Here is a 17,787-nt window from a genome sequence, read left to right as displayed (position 1 = left end):
TTTTTTTTTTTTTTTTGGTTTTTTTTTTTGTGTGTTTGTGTTTATATATGTGGGCTTTTGGGGTCCAAAAATACCCAAAAATCGATTACTAATTATCCTTGTATAAATCTTTTTTTTTTTTTTTTTTTTTTTTTTGTTTTCCTGGTATCCTGTTGTTTGTGTGGGAGAAATCTGGGGTTTCTTGGGTAAAAACAAAGGTTTTGATGTTATTTTTATGAAATTTATGGTTGTGATTATGAATCTTCATTAGTAGATTCTGAACAGTGCGATGAAGTTAACCCATTTCTTGCTTTTTTTAACTGATACTGAACCTTTTGAATTGTCAAATTGCCTTTGGTAAAAGATAATTGCAGTCAATTATAGCAGTACCTCCTTTTCCATTGTTTATTCCCCAGTTTTATCTTTTTTCTATGTCAAGCTTTCTCTTATTATTAATAATTTCATTGTAGCTCTGTCACGTGGGGTAGAGTTAGAACCAAACCCATCTTTGATGGTAGGTGCAGTATATTGGTGGTGATGGCTGTAGATATACACATGTTGGATGTATAAATGTATGATATTGTAATGTAGTTTTCAGCTCTCAATGTTGTGGTGATTAAAGTAGAGAGGTCCCTTTTGAATGGCCATGGTGGTCCCCATGGCAGCATTGTAAAAGGGAAACAACAGAGTAATCTTTCCTTTTTCTCGTTCCGTTGCTTGGAGGGGAAAGTGCTTTGCCCGGTCAGCAATTCTGCACAGTTTCGCACACACGACAATGCTCATTTGGCCATTTTACCATCTCCCCTTTTCATGATATGGTCCAAGAAAAAGCCTGTAGACCGGTGATTGAGAGGGGCTTTCTTTGGTGCGATTTGGCTTAACCAAAACAAAGGGTTTGGGGAATTGGGGGAGAGTTGATCATAAAAGTGATGGAAATAAATTCTTGGTGCCAAAACAATGATTTCTGCTTCTTTTCAGACGAGTGCTTTTATAATTTTTAATCGTGATCCTGCCTTAGTTGCCTTGAAAGGCTCATAATTAGTTCTTCGGGGGTTTTCTTGCTTTTGAAAAGATAATACTTTACAGATATTTCTGCAGATGTGCATTGACTACTTCATATTGACTTTATTGATTGGTAGGCTAACTTAGGCTATTAATCTTTCTTTGATGTGGATCAATTTGGGGCAAGCTAGTGGTATATAGGCATTCGTTTACGTTATCCTTTGCAGGCATCATTGACTTCATCTAATCTTGCATTTCTATTTATAATAATTGATAGTAATGAAACTGGGACATTTAATGAATTCGTACTTGATTTCTTGGATTGTTTTGCTTTGCCAATGAATTATTTCTTTGACTTTTTTCTATAATTATTAATATTAAGTTCTTAAGTTCGGCGACAAATTGATTGAGATAAATGGATATTAGAAGGTAAAGGCTATACGATTAAGTGCTTGCGTACTAAAATTTATTCAGTCGTTTCATACGGTTTTCTTCAAGAATGGTCAACTGCACTTTCGTACTGTCTAAAATGTTTGTCAATTTTATTTGCAGAAGACTTGTGCAATATGCTTGACGAGTATGAAACCAGGCCAAGGGCATGCCATTTTCACTGCAGAATGTTCACACTCGTTCCATTTCCAGTGTATAACCTCGAATGTTAAGCATGGGAACCAGATTTGTCCCGTCTGCCGAGCAAAATGGAAAGAGATTCCGTTCCAGAGCCCCGTTGCTGATATACCCCAGGAAAGAGCAAGGGCTAATCGTGTATATTGGCCTCAAGATGATACCTGGATGGCAGCCCTGAGGCGTCCTCCTCCTCCTCGAGCTGATTCAAATCGACACAGTTCGTCACTGTTTCATGTTACCGAACCAGGTGTCTTTGATGATGATGAACTTGTTGACCCTGAACCGGTATGCACCAATAAAACCTCGCCTGGTAATGCGGTTAATACCCATTCTATGGGTCCGGTGGAAGTTAAAACATATCCAGAAATTTCTGCTGTTTCGAAGTCGGCTTCACACAAAGATTTTTGCGTTCTGATTCATCTCAAAGCTCCCAAAGCTGACGGGTTCCCACGTTCAGAGCTAAACCAAGGTGAATATCCAGTAACTCAGAATTCTCGTGCCCCGGTTGATCTTGTTACTCTGTTAGATGTTAGTGGCAGCATGGCGGGAACGAAGCTTGCTTTACTAAAGCGCGCAATGGGGTTCGTTATCCAACACCTGGGCCCTACTGATAGACTTTCAGTCATTGCATTCTCCTCGTCTGCTCGTCGCCTCTTTCCTCTTCGCAAGATGACTGATACGGGAAAACAGGAGGCATTACAAGCTGTTAATTCACTCAGTTCGAATGGCGGGACGAATATTGCCGAGGCCCTAAGAAAGGGCGCCAAGATTATGACTGAACGGAGGTCAAAAAACCAAGTTAGCAGTATAATACTACTGTCTGATGGGCAGGACACGTACACTGTAAACAGTCCCCGCGGTGGCCATCCTCGAGTTAGCCAGCAGCCTTTACTCCCGAACTCAATGCATCGCAATAACGGCACAGGTCTCCATATACCCGTTCATGCCTTTGGGTTCGGTGCTGACCATGATGCTGTGGCAATGCACTCAATCTCTGAAAGCTCGGGGGGAACGTTTTCTTTCATAGAGGCCGAAGGGGTGATTCAAGACGCTTTTGCTCAGTGCATTGGCGGGCTTCTAAGTGTTGTGGTACAGGAATTGCGGATGGAGGTAGAATGCAGTCACCCTAAGTTGCAACTCGGTTCAATAAAAGCCGGGAGTTACAAAAGCTCTTTGAAATCAGACAAAAGAGGTGGGGTTATAGAATTCGGAGATTTATATGCCGAAGAGGAAAGAGATTTTCTAGTCACCCTCGATATTCCTGCTGTTGATGTTTCAAGCAACGATATGAACCTCCTAAATGTCAAGTGCATTTACAACGACCCCATCTCAAAAACGACGGTGACAATGGAGCATGCCGGTGATGTCAAAATCGAGAGGCCTAACTCGATCGGACAAGTGTTGGTGTCGATGGAAGTTGACAAGCAGCGGAACAGGCTCCGAGCAGCGGAAGCAATGGCTGAGGCAAAAGCTGCTGCTGATCGCGGCGACTTAGCGGGTGCAGTGTCTATTGTCGAGCAATCCCGCAAACAGTTGTCTGAAACTGTGTCTGCCCGAGCCGGAGACAGGCTATGCGTCGCTTTGGATGCAGAGTTGAAAGAAATGCAAGAGCGGATGGCAAATCGACGCATTTACGAAACCTCCGGAAGGGCTTACGTTCTCTCGGGACTGAGCTCACACTCGTGGCAGAGGGCCACAGCTCGAGGCGATTCCACGGAAAGCACGAGCCTCGTGCAAGCTTACCAGACACCTTCCATGACCGAAATGATTACCCGCTCCCAAACCATGGTCTTAGGTAGTCCATCTCCTCGACAACTCAGACAAGCGCGGTCGTTCCCTTCACAACCGCAACCAAGGTGATGATCGATCTCCTTCGGCGCTTAGTCTTGAAATAGTTGGTGTCAAACTCCATTATGCTTCGTTCTTTACTTAAAAACTCGGTTCATTTTTTTGGTTCTTTCTTTCTAGTTTCTTCTAAACCTTGATAAGCGGAATTTTGGAAGGTGCAGATGAGTAGGAATGGTGGTGGGGGTATATTTTCATGTTAAATGCTCATGAAATTTAAAAACAGAAAAAGAAAAAAGGGAAAGAAATCCCAGTAAAGTGGGTTGGGAAAGGTAAGTGGTGGAAGAAGGGGATTCAAGAGCATTGTACATACTCATAATATTCTGCTTTCTTTTTGTTTTTGGTTTTTGTTCCTTGGAGAGTTTTGGGGTATAGCCTTTTATAACTTTGGGCAAACAACTATGTCTTCTCTTAATCTCAATGTATGGAAAATATTTCAATTCTTTCCAGCACTATTTACTTTGCTTCTAAATGTGGTATATATTTACTTTTTATTTTGTGAAATTGGATTTAAATCCTTTTAGAACATAATTCTTCTCTTACAGACCCGGTCTTCTTTGTAGTGTGAATCTTGACCTAAAACGACTTGTACTATGCATTGTGCATTGTGAATCTTGACCTAAAATGACGGAATCTTGACCTAAAATGACGTTTAGATTATGTTTGTAGGTAATACAATTTATTTGCAAGTACATATAATTTATTAACTGAAGACCTATAATATGTTAAAAGATATTCGGAGTAATTTTTAGATTAGAATTCACAATATGAGGTAAACTTTGAACCATGTTATAAAAATTGCACTTAATATCACCCAACTCTTTCAAGCTACCATCTCAATTTTAGGTTTAGATCTAGGGATTTGTCATTCAGGTGTAAAAATCTCTACTAATATGGATTTTTTTTTTTTGAATTCAAATGGAGGACAATTATTAAAAATAATAATAAAATTATTGGGGCTGGAGTGGCGTGGATTGTTGGGTGAATGGATTTGTGATTTTGTGGGTTCATGTGATCAATTTATTTGTGAAATTGTAAGTTATTTATCCTGGCTTACTTATTTATTAGTCTAAAGGTTTTTTAATGAATTCTTAAAAAAGTGACTTGTAAGTGATTGTTACTAAGGTTAGACATAAGGAAATGGCACATACATGCACTTTCACATTGTTGTTATATGAGACCCGAATTTGGAGACGCACATTTTTGTGCAGTTAAGGAGGGGAACTAATGTGCAGATTTTCTTGTCAACTTGGGACAAATTAGTGACTGGGGGACCACCATTATAGATCACTCACATGAAGAGGCATTGAAGGCATCCTAGAGTGGGATGCTATAGGAGTGGCTATTAGGAGAGTTAGTTAACCTTTTGAAACTGGATGGTCCCTCTATCATATCAAAAAGCAAAAAAAAGATGAGGCATCGAAATATCCTTTTAGCTATCTACATTGCTAAGCGTCATTTTGGCCAAGATATCCGCCACTTAATCTTCTCTCGAATAGTTCTTGCACCTCCTTAGTTAGTATGATTTGGACAACTAAAAAAGTAAAAATAATTTTTAATTCTAATTTCAATTTTTTATACTAAAGAGATGGACCTTTTTTTTTTTTGTTTTTGTTTTTTAAATTAAAATTCACTTTGATTATTAAATATCTCTCTGTCCCATTTTATTTATTATATTTACAATTTACTAGTCAAATCATTTTTTTTATTTTGTTTATTTTATTTGATGTTTATTTATAATTTTCAAATTTAATTTTTTTGTGTTTAAAAATACATTTAAATATTGCATATATACTAATATTAAACATATAAAATAATATAGAGATTGGAGAGAGCAATTATTGTACCATGGACTACGGTCTAAATTGTAAAGTAAACCATTCGTGAAATTTATTTTTAGTATAGTGAAGATTCATTTTTAGTATACTAAACATTCATTTTTAATATATTGAAGAATCATTTTTACATTTTGAAAACATTAAAAATGAACATTCAGTATACTAAAAATAATTATTTAATTATTAGTGATTCATCTTGCAATATAAATCATGCTCTCGTGTACAGAATACTATTGAGTATTGACTATGTTGTTAAAATGTAGTATTTGTTCATACATATTTTCTCAACCAAATGAAGCATAAAGAGCCAATATCGCCTCTACTCTCAGCCAAATGAAGCACAAAGAGCCAATATCGCTTCCACTGAGGCTCGAACCTACCTCCTCTCATATGGAGGTGTAACTAGACTACAAGGTCTTGGGCAATTTGCCACTGATTTTGATGTTTGAATTATGTATCCATGATCCATCACCGGCAAATCCCATACTTGTGTATGGGCCTGGGCCAGAATTGCTGTCGTTGTTGTCATAGACCGCTGTCCCCGCAATTCCTAAAACTTTGTTAGCCTCTACCGGCAAATCTGGATTGAACAACGCACCGTTAGGCCCGACCGACATGGTCCAGTTAAACATAAACGACTTTTGTGTTGGGTTGGTTGTTGGTATAACTCACCACATGAATCTTCTGACACGCCAAATAAATAATAAATTCTCCCTAAATAAATTAATTGATAAGAAATTAAATTCATATTTGATAAACTAACGCTGCAGAGTAAATCGCATTGACGTTATTAATGCGAATTAACTAGTATCACAATAATTTTTTAAAAAAATTAATTTAACTAGTCAAGAAAGTAATTGCGTGAAGCAATGGCAATGGTACGTCTTGATTCTTGTATTTTAGTTCAACACAATTACTACTTTATTTTAGGTATAAAATTCATACTTATAAAGTACATAATTTTATAATCAAAGACACAAGAAATTATAGCACAAAAACCAGGATTTGTAATGCTTTGTAAACCCTGATACATGGTATAACGATTGAACATATTCGTTAATGTTATATACAATAAGCATGATCACTACACCGTATGTAATTTTTAAAAATTCATGTTTTGATAACTGTCATGTCATGTCAAGTAGTTGTAAGACAAATATATTTTTTATTTTTGGGTCATACTAAAAATCCATAATCATTATTTGAGGATATGCCTAATTCTTGTATAATATGGAGTAATTCATAAATCACACATAAGAGATAATCACATTAAAAAGATTATGTATAATAGGTGTTAGGAAAAATATTGGGAAAACAAAGAATCGAATCATTTTAGGCCTGTATCAGATTCACTTTCTTATAAGTTTTTAATTACATTGTATAAATATGAGTCATAGATAAAACTAATTAATGAGATACAAGAAATTGACAAATTACTCGAGTTGTAACGAGATAATAGACAAATTACAAGAAGTTGACAAATTATATAAACTTTCAGGGTATTCTACCATGCAAAGTAAACAAACTTTACATAAATCTGATCTCCTGAGAGTATACGATATTAAGATCCAATCAATTCCATAAGAATTTAGACTCAGAATATTACTCCGTATTTCTTTTCAATAAATGGCCAAACAAGTGAACAACCAACATTCTTTATCAACACGTAATAAATTTTTTTTTTTTAGTACTATTGACGCTGTTACAGTATAGTATCCGTTCATAACTACTTTCTCAACCAAATGAAGCACAAAAAGCCAACATCGTTTCCACTGAGGCTTGGACCCACCCTCCCATGTAGAGATACGTGGTTGTACACTATACTTACAAGAGTCAGTATTACCTCCACTGAGGCTCAAACCCACCCCCTCTCGTATAAAGGGAAGGGTTTGATGCCACTAGACCACAAGTAATTTTAACATGTTGGTATGTATATGGATAAGTAAACTTGGAACAAAATGTTGTTGGAGTTAAGGAGACTTTAAAAAGTATTTGGATCAAATTCATTAGTCCAGCGGCGGACAAAAATGTCTTGAGTCCACACACTAATTCGGATACTACACTGTTGCAACTCATCATTTTATGTTCTAAAACATATGTTCGATGCCACCTAAAACCTTTTTCAAACCAAACAAAACAAACAGTGTTTCGTGGACGTACATTTAAAGTCAAAGATTTTCTATTCTATTTTATATGTTTGATTAACACGAATTAACTTTTTTTTTTAATAATATTATTTATTTTGGCATCGTAAATAAAAAGTTACATATTTAAAAATTATGTTAATATATGTTTTTAAATTTTAAATCTGGAATCTGGATGGGGAGGGGTGGGAGGTGGAGCCATGGGAGTTTCCAAGTTAGTCAACGCCTCGGATCTGGAAAAGAATAATTTATTAATTATATTTAATATACTTTCATTTAATGCAAATATCAGAATATCAAATAAACAAATGCATAATCTCCATTCTCCATTGGCTCCACCCAGTTCCGAGCTTCTTTCTGGCACTTCATTTCCTTTTTTTCATCTTTTGTCTTATCTGTTTCTACCTCATCCATAATTCATATCGAGTTGGGTTTACTCTTGCATAGTTTTAAATAGTGATTGCAGATTTTTATTTATACAGAATATTTATTACATTAAATAAAACTAAATTAACACTTGGTACACATCCTTCTAAGGGGATCACGACCATTGCAAATCCCGATATAATTATATCATACTAAGTAGCAAGAGTTTTAAATATATTATTTTAGTGACGAGAGAAATTTGCATTCAATATTCGAGAGTATGTACTGAGTAAATTCCGTCTTGTGACCTTAATTGACAAGAGACTATAAGAACATAAGCCATATTATTAGATTAATATAACCTAATAGTGAGAGTCCACATTAATATTTCATATATATATAACACTTAACATTTTGTAATTTTGTTCTTGATTATAATGAATTAATCAAAATTTTAAGAGACAAACACATCCTTGATCCATGCATCCCCCCTCTCACTCCAGTTGTCCATGATTAATAATTCTATATATAATGTATACTATATATTATATTATTTTACACATATATACGCACATTATGTACAATGTATACATAGTACAATACATAAATTATACACAATACATTATAACACATATTTTATAATTATTACTATACATATATGTTATATTATTATTAGCAGTGGAACTATCTAGTTATTTTTAATTTTTTGAGCTAATAATATAATTATTTATATATTTAGTTATTAACCAAACAATGACATATCGTTCATTTTATTATTATTATTATTATATTTTTAATAAAATATGAACCAAAATGTTGAAAGTCTTATGGTAACTGTTCTTCCATCGCTTGTTTCTTTAAAAAAAAAACGAAAGAAAGAAAATGAACTGGCTGGAGGCAACTGGCAGTCTGCAAGAAGAAGGGATCAGAGAGAGGCCTTGTTGTTGTTGCATCAGGGCATCACAAACAAACAGAAGCCCAGAATTTAGCAAGCTCTTTCCTTTTCTCGTTCGGAGAATCAGAGGTTGCCAATTGCCATAATCATATGATTCTGGATTCTCACTGAAAATTCCTCACTGGGTGTCAGAAAGTCTCAACTTTTGCTACCAAAAATGGCGTCTTTTTGGTGTGTCACTTTCCATTGCAGGGTTTTCTTGTAAAATAATGCTGGTTAGCTCTCTGCCTCTCTGATTCAGATCATGGCAAGCTTTAGTTTGTAACTGTTGGAATTCATATTTCTTGCATTTCTGTTCGTTTTGTTTTTTGTTTTTGTGTTTATATTTGTTCTTCTTCAAGAATATTTAGTGGGATTTTATTTATATTCTTGCCCCTATTATTGGATTTTCATGAACTTATCTGAGTCTGCAATGCATTTTGTATTATGAATTATTGGAATTTCAATATGTTTAGTCAGGGGTAAGCAAGATTTTGGGGTCTTGAAATCTATGATCTGTGAGAAAAGGTCACGGGTTCGACCTCAGCTTTGAGCCTTAAAAGAAAACCAAGAATCTTACCTACTTTATCTGCAATTTGAGTTTAACTTTTTTGTTTCATCACATGATGTCTGCTGAAGCAAAGCACAGCTTGCTCTCTCTATATTGGTGGTGTAGAGCACATTAGAGGTCCTTTTCTAGTGATCCCCATGCTGTCTTTCACAGATTTCCTCTTTTTACCTTGTACAGATCAAAATTTATAATTGAAGCCGGGGCGAAATATTTTATCAGACAAAATCATGGCTTACAGTAATTCAAAGTCTGTAAGGTTTGTATATTCTGAACTTTTGCTAATTATTAGTAGTTTTTTTTCTGTTTGTGTTGTTCCACAGATAGTTTTAGCACTCCTTTGTTGTTATCAGTTTGCTTATCGATTTAGCTTGTGGTTAAAAATGTCTTTCAGATTCCAAGATGATCTTGAATCAGCCAAGTATGTAAATAATGGAGGAGACAATAATGTGATTAAGGTGAAGTACAAGATTGATGGATCGAGGCTGGTAGAGCCGAGCTCTCGAAAGGGAGAGAATGGTGGCAAGAGCGGGAAATCGTTGAAGGCTAAAGTACTGTCACGAGTTTTCTCAGAAGACTATGAGAGAGTGAAGAGGAAGATCTTAGATCCTCGAGGGCCTACAATTCGAAGATGGAACAAGATCTTCTTAGTAGCTTGCTTGATATCTTTATTTGTAGACCCTCTGTTCTTTTACCTGCCAGTTGTGAAGGGCAACTTCTGCATAGATATCGGGATCAGGCTCGAAGTTGCCCTTACGGTTATAAGATCAATAGCTGATGTCTTTTACATATTTCAAATATATGTCCGGTTTAGAACTGCTTATGTTGCTCCATCTTCTCGAGTATTTGGGAGAGGGGAGCTTGTTATTGATGCTTCAAAGATAGCGTTAAGGTACTTGCGCAAAGGCTTTTGGATTGATGCCCTTGCTGCATTGCCTCTTCCTCAGGTTGGTTGGTTTGTTGGAGCACAAACTTTTTGGCATTTTAAGATTGTTAGCAAACGAAAAAGGTTTGTTTGATGTTTTGGATGGCATCGCAGGTATTGATTTGGGCCATCATCCCTAATCTCAGTGGCTCATCAATGGCAAACACGAAAAATGTTCTTAGATCAATCATCATCTTTCAGTACCTCCCCCGACTTTATCTCATTTTCCCGCTCTCATCCCAAATCGTGAAGGCTACTGGTGTTGTGACCGAAACTGCTTGGGCTGGCGCTGCTTACAACTTGATGCTTTATATGCTCGCAAGCCATGTAAGTAAAATGGAACCATTCATTTATTAGATTTTCGTATGATTATTGCTCGTTTTGACATCGATATGTTCCAAGCATAGATATTAGGAGCTTGCTGGTATCTACTTTCGATCGAGAGACAGGAAGCGTGCTGGCACCACGTCTGCACTCTCGAGACCCCTTCTTGCCAATATGATTACTTCGACTGCAACAAGGTGAAGGACCCGAGACGAAAGTCCTGGTTCCTGTCGAGCAATATTTCAGAACAATGCAACCCGGATAGTACAAGTAGTGGCTACCCATTCGGGATATACAAGGATGCTTTGACAGATTCTGTTACATCCGCAAAGTTTTTCAACAAGTACTTCTACTGTCTCTGGTGGGGCTTGAAGAACCTAAGGTAAATCGCTCTCTCAAAACCTGCCTTTGCTCGTTTAACGTTTTCCAGGACATTATAGAATAACATTTCTGCTTGTAAATAAGTTAGAATTTCTTACCTGATCTGAAACCTTAACTAATAATTGATGGAAACTATTCCCTATATTGTTTGATTACTATATAATTTGTGCTTATCTGCAGTTCTCTGGGGCAAAATCTTTCTACAAGCACTTATGTTGCAGAAATAAGCTTTGCCATCGTAGTTGCAACTCTCGGTCTTGTTCTTTTTGCGTTGCTTATTGGAAATATGCAAGTATGCTGACACGACTCGATTAAATTGCTGTGTATTTTCAGTGTCCATTAAACTAATTAACTTGTGATTGCTGGCAGACTTATCTGCAATCGACCACAGTTCGGTTAGAGGAGTGGAGAATCAAGAGAACCGATACAGAACAATGGATGCATCACAGACAGCTACCTCTGGAGTTAAGGCAGTCTGTGAGGAAGTATGATCAGTATAAATGGATTGCCACGAGAGGCGTTGACGAGGACGCTTTGTTGAAAGGTCTCCCTCTGGATCTTCGACGGGATATCAAGCGCCACTTGTGTTATGACTTGGTTAGACGGGTAAGCTTATTAGTCTGACTGTCAGCTTAAGACTTTTAGTTGAGACAGAAAACAGACAAGAAACATAGTACAGTACAAAACAGTTATTCACTTGTCTGAGTGTCAGTTTAAACTTTTAGTTGAGACAGAAAACAGACAGTTTTTCACTTGTCTGATATGTCCTTAATTAGGTCCCCTTGTTTGATGAGATGGATGAGATGATGATAGATGCGATTTGCGAGAGGCTGAAGCCGGTTTTGTGTACTCAAGACACCTGCCTGGTGCGGGAGGGCGATCCTGTCAACGAGATGCTGTTCATAATCCGGGGGAACCTGGATTCCTACACCACGAATGGCGGGCGCACTGGATTCTTCAACTCGTGTGGCATTGGCCCGGGGGACTTCTGTGGCGAGGAGCTGCTGACATGGGCGCTGGATCCCCGCCCCAGCGTGATCCTGCCATCCTCAACTCGAACAGTGAAAGCGGTTTCTGAAGTCGAAGCTTTCGCCCTCGTGGCAGACGACTTGAAGTTCGTGGCAGCACAGTTCAGAAGGCTGCACAGCAAGCAGCTGAGGCACAAGTTCAGGTTCTACTCTCACCAGTGGAGAATGTGGGCTGCAACTTTTGTCCAGGCGGCCTGGCGGCGATACAAGAAGCGAAAGAGTGCTGCTGAGCTAAGAGCGATGGAGGACGACGGTGAGAGTGAAGAAGGCAAAACAGCGAATCGCCCCCGCCAGGCGGAGATGAACTCACGGCCTCCCGGTTCAGGGTTCGCTCTCCACGCTGCGAGATTGGCAGCGAGTAGAAGAGGTCACCATAGGCGAAACGATTCGGATTCTGGTGCTGTTAGCTCACTGCAGAAGCCTGCAGAGCCTGATTTCTCTGTAGATGATGAGTGATTGGGGAACATGTTGAAATGGGATCAAGTTTAGAGGGAAAAGATGTATGGATTAATGTTGGTTTAATTATCATAATCCTTTCCCAGTTGACAAATTGGCCTTCAAATCAGAGGCTTCTGCAACATAATTAGAATATCTGCATCAGATACAGCAGCAGAAGTTGAAGATTGTCAGCAAGTTAGAATACAAACTAGAAATTACCATCAAATCAAATTCAGATTCTCTACAGATGTTAGAATTGCAATGCAGAAAGGCAAGAGTTGTAATATATATACTTCTGTTTTACTCTTTATTTTTATTCATACCTTTTTTCTCTTTTTTTTTTTTGCCCCCTTCATAGTTCATACCACCACTAAAGTAATACTCTATGAGAATAGGCTTATTATTTTATGGCATAAGGCACTTCATTGGTGCGACTTCTTGATTCCTCTACTTGGGGAAAGGAGACAGCTAAAAGCTAAACTTGCATTGCATCTAAAGTTAGGGATGATAATAGGTCGGGAATGACTACATACATTTACGGCCTAGTTTACCCTTATATATACTTTCTCCATCCACCTACACTTTTAAATCGATAGCGAGTGAACTTTTTCAAAACAAATCCCCACTTAACCGGATGGGGCTGGGGCGGATGTCCATAGTTTATTATCTTATTAAAAAACTTCAAAAACTAATAATAATAATAATAATAATAATAATTCAATTCACTAGTTATATTAAAACATACTCCGTAAGATAATAAAAATAATCACATATAATAACTAACATATTACTTTTTTTTTCAAATAAACCTATTAGATTAAAACAAAAAAAAAACAAAAAAAGTAAAAAAATTAACGAAGGTTATAAATTCTTTTAGAATTAATTACATACTAATACTTATTTTGTTATTTATAAGTAACAACAACAACAGCATGGAGGGTTTAATTTTGTGAGACTCACCTCCAACCACCACTCCACCACCCACTATTATTTAAAAAAAAAAAAAAAATTGATCCATGTAAGGTGAATATCTGCAGGGTAGAAATTGGAATCCCTAATAACACGCTTAGTATGCAATTAAAGTACAAAAAAATGTTATTTTTTCATCTTAATTTTATGCCATAATGTAATTTTAAAAAAATAAAATAAAATTGAAATGACGGTTCAAATCAAAACCTTACTAAAAGGTTTCAATTGTAATTTATTATTGTTTAGAACTATGAACCCACGATTTAGATTTGAAACCAAACCGGTATATCACTGACCACGCAATATTCGAAACCAAACCGTGGTCCAAAAACCAACAGTCCCAATTGCATGTAACAGATTTCATAGGGCGTTAGAAATGTTAGTTATAGTCAAGGAGTTGAATTTGCATTTTTTTGGAGTAAAATAAAAGTTTTTGTCTACCAAACAAAAGCAGTTACGAAGTCACACATGAAATGTTCATTCCACCTTTCTGTCTTGTATTATAAGACTGGACCAATCTTTTAAAATCACCAATATTAGGTGAGCCCAGCCACCCAACATAATATAAACATTTAAGCTTACCCCCCAAAAAAAAAAAACAATTACAATATAATATAATATTCTCTATAATATTCTTTCAACTCCTTTTAAGTAAAAGATTTTGTATCGAATTACGTTTAAAAGTCATTCAGCATAAATAAGAGGGCTTAGACTGAATTACACATAAGCTAAGGCATATGTTAAAGAGTATTCACAAAAAAAATTGTGTGAAATAGTGTTACGAATTTTAGTATATAAAATAAATTTGACACACAAAAAAAAAAAAAATTTATTTTCAATAGTATCATCTTGTACCTTAAAAATGATATATTTTACTTTAAATTAAAGTTAGTTGTTGCTACAAAATTATTATATTTTGACTAAAAATTAATAAGTCTTACGAGATGCTCTAAATGTGCCATGTACTATTCATTTACAAATATTTAGTTTTCAATTAAAGAGTAATACTTGCTAATTTTAAAAATATTACATTTTAGTTGAAAAATGATAGATTTTGCGAGATATGCAACTAACAACCCTATAAATTAAACAAATAATCATTAAGGTTCAAAACAAATGTATTTCTGAAATCATCTCACACAAGATCAATCGAGAATTAAAATGTCTCACGTTGAAACATTAAATTGAAAAAATTGAATTTATATATAATGTTATGACTTCAACTAAAATTAGTTAAATGGATTCGATCATCCACCCTTAATTTGACTTGACAAAGTATAATAAAGGACTATAATATTTTGCACCATCCAATATAATTAATTGAATAATGAAATGCTGAGTGTTGTTAAAATAGCAGGGAATATTAATGTTTGTTGTTAAATATTAAAAAATTGAAGAATGATTGAAGCAAGCAAATCAAAGTCATGAGTCGAATGGCATTGCTTACGATAACAGAAACCAACTAACCACAGCTTACGTTAAACCACCAACCGCGTGTGTGCGCGTACTCAAATATGGTATAAAACAGTTTCTTCTCTACTCTCTGCATTCTCATTCAAGCAACTCCGGTCCCGCCTCTTCCTCCTCCTCCACCGGCCTCCGCTCTCCGCCGTCACCACCTCTCCGCCGGCCACCTTTCCGGGACATTCACGTGGAGGAGGTGTATTGGAAGCTAAGCTAGCTAGCTACCCAAATTTCCTTAGCATATATATTGCCATTTTTGAGAGTTCTTTTTCCAGATTTTATTTTCAAGTCTTCTCAGTTCGATCAGCTGCTTAATTATACAGAGGTATGTAAATTCCTATATATTTATTTGCATTATATTATATATGTGTCTGCATACATATATACAACATGCAAACCAAAAGATAATATTTCCATCTCCTTCTTGAATTATGTCATCACTACTTTTCTACTGCCTATGTTTTATTCTTGCTTTATGCGTTTGTATATTTTCAATCAAATATACAAACAGGAACCGCATTTGAGTTGGTAATAATCACAATATTTCAGATTCGGCTCTCTTAATAACTACCTATTGCCCATCTTGGTTAGAGTGGATTAGCTATGAATAACTAATGGTCGCAAGAGGCATTTCACCCGATAGCACATTTAGATAGTGATGACGATTTTTGGGTAAATAAAAAAATATACAAAAATCATACCAGATTTTTTTGTTTATAATATAATAATATTGATTTTCTATACTGTCTATAGTATTAGAATCAATGTATTATATCCGGTTCTATGTGCTGATGGACAACATAAAAATTCATATAATTTTTTTTTTATAAAAAAAATGGACATACATCTTTTATATATATATATATACACACACATATTTATTTATTTGGGATTTGTTCCTCATCATAGTCGTCTCTCATTAATTCTTCTTAATAAAGTAGAGAGATGGGAGAAATGTCAAGCTTTCAAGTTGGTGTTATTGGGGCATTGTTCCTATCCGTGGCATCATCGGTGTCCATTGTCATTTGCAACAAAGCCTTAATGAGTAATCTTGGTTTTAAATTTGGTAAGTTTTCTTTTCTTTTCTTGAGTATATTTAGAATTTTCATACCAATAACTAATGAAGTTTTTTGTTGTATATGTATAAAAGATTTTTTTTTTTAATTATTTTTTTCAGCTACGACATTGACGAGTTGGCATCTGATGGTAACATATTGCACTCTCCACGTTGCACTGAGACTAAATTTCTTTGAGAACAAACCTGTCGACTTTAAGACAGTGATGTTGTTTGGCATATTAAATGGAGTTTCTATTGGTTTTTTGAACTTGAGCCTTGGCTTTAACTCAATTGGCTTCTACCAGGTAACCCCTACTTGCCCACATATTGGCCTGATAATGATACAAAGTAAAACAACAACCTTGTACTATAGTATTTGATGTAACTTTCATTAAAAAAAAATCTTGTGCACGTAGTCATGTGTTATACATATTATCAACGTTTCATGCATGGTTTTTTGTTTTTTAACTTGTCTGTTGCTATTTTTCTGGCCTCTCTGCAGATGACAAAACTTGCAATCATACCTTTCACCGTATTGTTAGAAACTATTTTCTTGAAGAAACAATTCAGGTAGTGTTGGTTGCTGCTTTTGTGGTTTAGGTAGTGTGATGACAATCCTGATACACTGATTGAGAAAGTATAAAACAGATATTACTTAGCTACGATTATTTACAAGATAATTTTTTTTTCTTTTTCAGTCAGAATATAAAGTTGTCTCTCTTCGTCCTTCTCATTGGCGTTGGCATTGCCTCCATTACCGATCTTCAACTCAACTTTGTTGGGACAATCCTTTCCGTACTTGCCATTATAACAACTTGTGTTGGTCAAATCGTATCCTCCTATCAAAATTTGTTTAAGATATATAGATTAATACTTTTATGAAAAAATTTACCAATTAATTGACAATGGAATTAATAGTATTAATCTGATACAATCATGTATTTTATTTTTTGTTATACTGGATACTATTAAAGCTAATGTTAATAGTATCTTGTGCAACTAGATATAATATACATGATTGTATCCAGTACTTTAATATCATCGTCAATACACAGGTAAAATATTATCTTGTTTTCTTCCTTGACTTAATGATCCAACAATTCAGCTCACCAACACAATACAAAAGAGGCTCAATATCTCATCTACTCAACTTTTGTACCAATCAGCCCCATTTCAAGCTGCAGTTCTGTTTGTCACAGGGCCAGTTGTGGACCAATTTCTAACCAAACAAAATGTCTTTGCATACAAATATTCTCCCATAGTATTGGTACGTATACCCAATTAAATTACGCATTTTATTTTAACTGAAAGTTTAACCTAATAGTCTCAGAAATATTGATGGTTTGATTTTGATTTATGAAGGCTTTCATAGTACTTTCATGTTTGATTGCGGTTTCGGTGAACTTTAGCACATTCTTGGTGATCGGAAAGACATCGCCGGTGACTTATCAGGTGTTAGGTCACCTGAAAACATGTCTTGTTCTTGGTTTTGGTTACACATTGTTGCATGACCCCTTCACCTCTAGGAATATCATTGGAATCCTGGTTGCCATAGTCGGGATGGGTTTGTATTCCTATTTTTGTACCCACGAGAGCAAGAGAAAACAAGTGGCGGATATATCCTCGATGTCTCAAGTATGATATGATTGGACCGCTCTTTATTTAACAAATTATATAATATGGTATTAATTAAATCAAATTTGAATTGTTTCAGGTCAAAGACAAGGATGATACTGCGCCACTTCTGGCAGGAAAGAATATGGGTCATCAAGATAAAGATAATCATGAAGGCAACAAGAAGGATTCACTTGTTTAAAGTTTAGAATTCATCCAAGATGAGAATCATATCCACCTTCACCTAAGATTTTCTTTAATTCTTATGTTCCATTTGTTGTAAA

At 35.8% G+C, this 17,787-nt stretch overlaps 3 protein-coding genes across 6 annotated transcripts in view; all 3 read left to right on the top strand.

Annotated features, from left to right (window-relative positions):
• Positions 1–3,908, top strand: part of LOC116016257 (E3 ubiquitin-protein ligase WAV3) — a 5,398-nt gene extending 1,490 nt beyond the window's left edge. The window contains exons 1-2 of one of the 3 annotated variants that reach the window (XM_031256420.1): positions 634–1,114; positions 1,534–3,908. In XM_031256420.1, coding sequence (XP_031112280.1) covers positions 1,561–3,468 — 1,908 coding nt within the window. In that variant the 5' untranslated portion in view covers positions 634–1,114; positions 1,534–1,560 and the 3' untranslated portion in view covers positions 3,469–3,908. Of the gene's footprint in view, positions 1–633; positions 1,115–1,533 lie in introns of those variants that run through there. The other 2 variants (XM_031256419.1, XM_031256417.1) reach the window with 2 other exon arrangements.
• Positions 3,909–8,708: 4,800 nt separating this feature from the next.
• On the top strand, positions 8,709–12,736 carry LOC116016789 (protein CNGC15b-like). The gene is made up of 8 exons (XM_031257192.1): positions 8,709–8,971; positions 9,484–9,562; positions 9,698–10,250; positions 10,343–10,555; positions 10,636–10,934; positions 11,114–11,225; positions 11,303–11,539; positions 11,710–12,736. The coding sequence occupies exons 2-8, from the start codon at positions 9,534–9,536 to the stop codon at positions 12,415–12,417; spliced, it is 2,151 nt and encodes a 716-aa protein (XP_031113052.1). The 5' UTR covers positions 8,709–8,971; positions 9,484–9,533; the 3' UTR covers positions 12,418–12,736.
• A 2,179-nt stretch (positions 12,737–14,915) lies between these two features.
• On the top strand, positions 14,916–17,787 carry LOC116016791 (UDP-xylose transporter 1-like). 2 transcript variants are annotated; one of them, XM_031257194.1, is made up of 8 exons: positions 14,916–15,157; positions 15,774–15,898; positions 16,010–16,194; positions 16,392–16,459; positions 16,588–16,720; positions 16,995–17,156; positions 17,252–17,524; positions 17,604–17,787. In XM_031257194.1, exons 2-8 carry the CDS (start codon positions 15,778–15,780, stop codon positions 17,703–17,705), a joined length of 1,044 nt encoding a protein of 347 aa, XP_031113054.1. In that variant the 5' UTR covers positions 14,916–15,157; positions 15,774–15,777; the 3' UTR covers positions 17,706–17,787. The 2 variants fall into 2 exon arrangements, with proteins under 2 accessions (XP_031113054.1, XP_031113053.1); XM_031257193.1 differs by having other exon boundaries at positions 15,771–15,898.

Source organism: Ipomoea triloba, chromosome 4 (genome assembly GCF_003576645.1).
Source record: "Ipomoea triloba cultivar NCNSP0323 chromosome 4, ASM357664v1".
Lineage (NCBI taxonomy): Eukaryota > Viridiplantae > Streptophyta > Magnoliopsida > Solanales > Convolvulaceae > Ipomoea > Ipomoea triloba.
This window is presented reverse-complemented; position numbering and strand designations above follow the sequence as displayed.

Coding starts and splice junctions, on each gene's coding strand:
- LOC116016789 (XM_031257192.1), top strand. CDS start 9,534: ATGGCTTACAGTAATTCAAAGTCTGTAAG. Junction 10,251..10,342: donor CTGCATTGCCTCTTCCTCAG/GTTGGTTGGTTT, acceptor ATGGCATCGCAG/GTATTGATTTGGGCCATCAT. Junction 11,540..11,709: donor GTTATGACTTGGTTAGACGG/GTAAGCTTATTA, acceptor GTCCTTAATTAG/GTCCCCTTGTTTGATGAGAT.
- LOC116016791 (XM_031257194.1), top strand. CDS start 15,778: ATGGGAGAAATGTCAAGCTTTCAAGTTGGTGTTATTGGGGCATTGTTC. Junction 16,721..16,994: donor CAACTTGTGTTGGTCAAATC/GTATCCTCCTAT, acceptor CCAACAATTCAG/CTCACCAACACAATACAAAA. Junction 17,157..17,251: donor AATATTCTCCCATAGTATTG/GTACGTATACCC, acceptor TGATTTATGAAG/GCTTTCATAGTACTTTCATG.